Below are 6,540 nucleotides of genomic sequence, written 5' to 3' on the forward strand. Positions count from 1 at the left end.
CTTGAGAAAATGTAATATAATTGTCCCCCCCAAAATTTATAACAGATTTTTGCCACTGCTCGTGAGGACAATGTGAGGGGGAATGGAGAATACACTGTGACAGTTAACAGACACCAGAACACACAACGGAACAAGTTCATCCCTTCAGATTGAAATCTTGAGGTAACATTGATATGATTGTGCTGCAGAGATTACCTTTGGCACAGATCACAAGAAAATAAATGAGCTTTGTGAAGGATGAACATGGATGAGCCTTGAAGTTTGCTTGCCCCTCACTGGAATGATGGACACAGTGGTCCTACAACTCACTACATGTCACTGCTCTTTTCTCACAGCATCAGAAATGTTTGCTACCGTGTAAATGGCTGCTCAGGAGCGTGTGTTTGCTGTGCTGAGCTCACAGTGGTATTTGACTTCAGGGGTAACGAGGGGTGAGCAGGTCACAGACCACCCTTGCTGTAAGCCAGGGTCAGGTATAGGGGACACATGTCATTAACTGCAAATCAGACACACATGGTCAGAACTGCTGGGGAAGAGGAGAGGTTTGAGCCTGGAAGAGAGGGTCCCAGGTCTGATGGAGGGTAACAGGTCTGATGGAGGGTCCCAGGAGGGCCCCAGATCTGACGGGGGTTCCCTGGAGGGCCCCAGATCTGACGGGGGTTCCCTGGAGGGCCCCAGATCTGATGGAGGGTATTTAGTGGGTGCAATACATATGTTCTCTACTTCACTATGTATAAATGTTCTATACTTTGTACAGTAAATTCTCTCCACACCATTCAGTTTAAGTGTTTTCTAGTTCATAAAGACTGAGACCCTCTTGACTGTACTAACCCAGTACAGTCAAGCCTGTGCCCAGGGCAGGCTCAGTCTTGGTCTGGGATAACTGTCTCTTTATGATCTGTAGCTTTCAATGCAGGTCTTCTACACAGGGCGTTGCCAGCTGCTGAAGCTGAAGGTCTAAAATCACTGAAAGCACCAGATTCCTCTGCCAGTTCAATATCTTCTTGATTCAAACCGCAAACGGGGCTCCACCTCTTCCCTCAGATCTCTAGGATGAAAGGTCGGCTGTCATTTTTTTAACTTTGTTCCCTTCCAATTTCCATAATATGTTTGCTTCCTTTATCAAAACAGAGAGTTACAGTATTTGTGGTCATAATGATATTGCATATTTTCCGACTCCCTATTGAATTCCCCGCAAATAATTTGGCCATAACTCAATTCCTGGCCTTAGATCCAAGAGATACCTTCCCAGAAATAGGGCAAAAATGACCTCATTTACTAAAAATGCCTGCCAAGACAAAAGTCAGTATTTGAACTACCCCTCCCCCCACCTGCTTCATTCCCCTCCACCGTGTGCAGCAATGCATCATGGGACTCAACAAGTATCAGGGGAATCACTGTTAGATGAGCTGCTTTACATCATCTCTCTTTGGGGTGGCAGATTTACAGACGACAGAGACCCCTGACTCTTATTCTAAGAGGCTCATCTTGCATTCAAGATGTTACAATGACACTGCCATGCTTTTGTCTACTCAAAGTGACTGGCGTGGTTGTCATTGACTGTGTAATGTGTACAGGTGACTTACTGCGCATGGGTCTTAAAATATCAAATTAATGCATTTTAAAACTTTTATATTAAAAACACACACAGGAATAGGATAAGCATTTGGAATCTGGTATATTAGTCCATGGTAGGCGTCTACACTCAACCATTACTATAGACCTTGAATCCACTTCCTTAACAACACGGTACATAAGTCAGTACACACACACCAGCCTTGACAGTACGCTAAAAACCAAAGCTGCTTTATTTCACAATATCCGTTCTCAGATGTCTTTCTCCTGGTGCATGTCCTGAGGTGAACCCCAGCATTCCTTCCACCTGAGCTCTCTTAGTCACGGACGCAAATGGATTTGTCCGCTTCCTCCGCTGCATTGTACGGCTGGACTACGGATCTCCCCGAACCCCTGCCCGGACCCCTCTGCCGCACCCAGGGAGGGAGATTGGAGGTGATATCCCTACCTCCTCTCCCTCCCCATAATCCTCCCTTCCTCCCCCACAGGATCTTCATCTGTGGCTCCTACCCTGCACCAGCAATCAGGCACGCTGCAACTGTTTCCATGCCGCAGAGGAGGCTGACTAAGAGGCTGAAGAGGCACACCAGTATGGTCAGGAAGAACTTGGGAGAATGCACATCTGTCCAGGAAAGGTTCTGGTTGGCTGGCGGACTCGCAACTGGAAATAGAAGGAGTCACTGCACTCAAAATGTTTATTACAAAATGTAATAACATTTGGGCTGAAAGTTGTCTTGGTCAGGGAACCCTACACAGCAAACTTCAAGTGTTAATTTAACGCCAAAGGCCTCATTTATAAAGCGTGCTTATGCACAAAAAACATCCACACTCAACATTTAATGCACAAATCGGCATTTATGAAAACTGAGCTCATCGGGAGACTACAGACATTCCCATGGCAGCTCTAGACCTTGCGTACGGACATTCTGATGAGAAAAAATCTAATAGAAACACTCTTTGGCCGAACAACAAAACACAATTATATTTGTTCCGAGCACCCCTGCACGTCATTCCCTGCATCTTGTACATTTTCTTCTAATTCGGACCACATAACTTCATCAATTTGAAGTACAAATCTATTAACATCATTGTAGCACATCCATTATAAAATAAACTTCCATATTTAGAGAGTCAGGTGGCTGAGTGGTTAGGGAAGCGGGCTAGTAATCTGAAGGTTGCCAGTTCGATTCCTGGCCGTGCCAAATGATGTTGTGTCCTTGGGCAAGGCACTTCACCCTACTTGCATCGGGGGTAATGTCCCTGTACTTACTGTAAGTCGCTCTGGATAAGAGTGTCTGCTAAATGACTAAATGTATATTTATGCCATTGCTGTAAAAGAACAAGAAATCACTCAATCCATTTGCACTTCTCGTAAATTTCAAGAAAGTGGGTTTCTATACTGATATTTTCAAGTATTGTCCAGAGGATCTGACCTATCGGTATGTGGCTTAGCTTGAAAAGCCTTACTTTGCATGGGTACAGGGTGGAGGTGATTTATTTATTTATTAATGTAATGCACAAATGGTGCTGACAAATGTAGCCAATGAAGACTGTACGTGATGAACTCTGTAGGGTACATGACTCAACATTAGTTGTATAAGAAGAGAATACGTGTTCTACATGATATACTGTACACTGTTCTTAAATGACACGTAGACGACAGTTGATCTACAATTACATTTTCGGGGTACATGGCAGACGCCCAGAGATCATTCAAAGTGTTGTGCTAGTGTACAGTTAGTTTAGGGCGTTGATAATTACCATTTGTTGCTAATCGGAAGCGTAAAAGGTGCGGAGCATGATGCTTGATCACGTTTGAAAAATTATAGGATTGTTTCTGATTTATGATTGGAAACCTGTTGGAAACATGCGTTCTTGTAACATATGCCACGTTTATAAATCGTTCCGTATGAAGAATTTTCCTTTCTACTCACGCCACCATGTAGAATTATATGTATGGCAGGTTTTATATGTAGCCCTAGGGGAGTGTTCATTTCAGTGTTTATATAGGTCCACTCATGGGATGAACCTATACACTCCTAATGTGCTTGTAATGTGCTGTGCATGATAGTTACAGTTGTAATAGAAGCCATGGTTTATTAGGCCCAAGGCTCTGCTTCTGGTACAGATGAGGCAGCTAAATGTAACTTTGAAAGAGCTTGTTTACAGAGCTTCAAACAGGATTCATCTTCAAAGAAGTAGATGTTTAAGTTGATGCTGGTGTGGTGTCCTCCTTGTAGACAAGAAACTGTAGTAGAACAATGGGCCACTATGTTATCGTGCAGTCAGTTTATTTTGGCTTCCTGCCCCGGCTCTATCAGTTAGTTTGTGTGTGTGTGCACATGCAAGTGTTTGACTCTCTCTCCTACAAACACACACCTATCCTCTTTGTAGGCTGTTGGAAAACATTAATCCCTTCACACAGCAGTTGGCCCAAAGAAACGTTGACACCAGTACTCTCATAATGTGATTTTTGTTGCTTTCTGAAATAGATTAAGAACTGTAATATTATACAAATGCTGCAATTGAAAATCTGCTTATACAGAGTGTTGACTGTGCCAAGGCCCCCACTGTGTTTTACACACACACACACACACCACAATTTCCCTTCCCACAGGGACTTTAATGAGCCTTAGGAAATAATGAAGCCATATTTTCACACAGTGGTCTTGGGCAGTAATCACAACAAGCTGCAGAAATGCCTAACATAGATATCCAACCCTGTACTGCAGGTAGGACGTTTTATAACACAATTACTATGTACTACTGTGTAACTGGCTCTATGTGATGTTAAATTGTCTTACGAGACTGTAAGCACCAAACAAACCGACATTAACCCATGCATGTGGATTAACATGATAATAAGCAATGTTTCGGTGCTTATTACATTTACATCTTATCCAGAGCGACTTACAGTAAGTACAGGGACATTCCCCTGAGGCAAGTAGGGTGAAGTGCCTTGCCCAAGGACACAACGTCATTGGCCTGGCGGGGAATCGAACCGGCAACCTTCTGATTACTAGCCCGATTCCCTAACCGCTCAGCCACCTGACTCCCTGACGCTTATGAACATGCTTAATCCAAAGCAAATCAACATTGTTTCTGAAAACTAAGAAAGCAGGCTGGCTGCATTGAGGGAACAGAGAGGGAGGGGGAGATGCAGAGCCTAGATGGGCAAAAGTATTTTGGAATGCCACTATGAAGTGACCACAGCTTTTTTTTACAGTCAGTCTCAATGGTGCCTTTGTGCTGCCAAACCCAGATGGGAGTACAGGAAACCTCAGCCCTCTCAGCACTGGCCCTGATCTCCATGAACACAGAGACGTCTGCACAGGCCACCTCTTTATTTTGGTGGGGGGTTGAGGGGTATATTCGGAAGATATAAGACACACACGGCAACAACATACAGGTTTGGGCTGTCTAGAATAGTTTGAGCGCCCGTACAACCTTAAAGCGTAACCTAGCCTACACGAGTTCACAGACAGACACAAACGTTGCTTTTAAGATTCAAATTAATTTCGTGACATAATTACTTTTCCTTTGCATTTCGCCCTAAAACAAAACCCAAGAACTGAGTCAAGTTTGTGCGCGATAGCCTAGTCTTAAACTTCAAATACAGTGCACTGCATATTTACGGCAGACTCCAATTTAAATAAGAAACTCTTTGCAGAACTTTAGGTCTACAAAACTTGTCTTTTATAAATCGATGGCGTCAATAGTCTCGATTGCTTGCTCTAAAATATGTTTAAATGGAAAAAAATAGGAAAGACGCAAGTGTTTTCTCATAATGAGAAGAAACCGTAGCTATATCAGATTACAATAACACTCAGGCCAACGAACCCCAGCTTCCCCCGCCCTCGTGTAAGCATCGCGTGAGAGCGCAGCCGACTCTCAAACTTGATTGTGATTAATGCAAGAGTACTATTTCCATGCCAGACCAAAACTATACACGATGAGAGATTCTTAAGGTAACCCTGCAAAGTCCAAGAAGCACGGGTCTGGCCAGGAGCGCACATATCTTTGCAAAACAAAGACACGCACTTTAGCCTACTTCACTTTCATAACTTCTGTATGGGAATTATTCTACATATGCGTAAGAGTTTTTAAGAGGTAGAATATAAAGATCAAAATCATATAACACTGGCTTTTTACTGAAGCCCAGAGTAAGCAGCCAGCACTTTTAGAACCAGTATTTACTCTATTGTCTATGGCTTAAATCAATATTGCATTCTGTAGATTAATCTGGACCATAAGCAAGCGGTCGGTCTCGCAAACCTAAAGAATATTAGTTGCTTTTACTGTTATCTATGATCGATGTCCATACATTAGAAGATTATACGATACGCTGTATTTCTATAGGTATGTGACATAAACTACCAACAAAATACAGCTCAACGTCGCCTTCTACGGTGGTAAACTTGAAAGGCCCATCAGACTTAACTGTAGTAGCCTATGAAGCCAAGGCCTAAAGCATGTCAGAGGTTAAGATTTCATTCTTACGGTTTCTGAACAGGCTTCTTCCTCTTCTTGACAGCATAGATTCCAGCGTTACCGAGCATGGTGACACTTCTGATGTGTAAAAGCTCGAAAACAAGAACACAACATCCACTCTTTTCCGTTAATGCACTTCTAGAAGAGGCAAGGGACGTTATTTATTATCCACGCATAAGCAGAAGCCCTTAAATAGAGAGCGCTCGCTGCACTGATGATCGACGGCCGTGCGACATTGACAGATCCGAGCGATCCGAACCAACCGCGACCGATGTGCGGCTAAAAGAAGTTCTCGAGGGATCAATCGTTTTGGAAAGTTCCTCTTTTCAAGTATGTGGCCTGTGATCTCCTTGCGTCTTCCTTTTCCTGAAAAGTCAGCTCTTTCGACCCCAAAACACACACGAAATATTATACTGTCAATTGTGGATCAAAACCGATCAGTACACTATCGAAGCTGAATTCGGAGCAGGTAAA

At 43.3% G+C, this 6,540-nt stretch overlaps 1 protein-coding gene across 1 annotated transcript in view; it reads right to left on the reverse strand.

The window, feature by feature from the left end:
- LOC136965903 (aryl hydrocarbon receptor-like) overlaps positions 1-6,540 on the reverse strand; it is a 31,204-nt gene extending 24,664 nt beyond the window's left edge. The window contains exon 1 of the mRNA XM_067260206.1: positions 6,076-6,540. Coding sequence (XP_067116307.1) covers positions 6,076-6,134 — 59 coding nt within the window. The 5' untranslated portion in view covers positions 6,135-6,540. The remainder of the gene's footprint in view (positions 1-6,075) is intronic.

Source organism: Osmerus mordax, chromosome 2, assembly GCF_038355195.1.
Source record: "Osmerus mordax isolate fOsmMor3 chromosome 2, fOsmMor3.pri, whole genome shotgun sequence".
Classification (NCBI taxonomy): Eukaryota; Metazoa; Chordata; class Actinopteri; order Osmeriformes; family Osmeridae; genus Osmerus; species Osmerus mordax.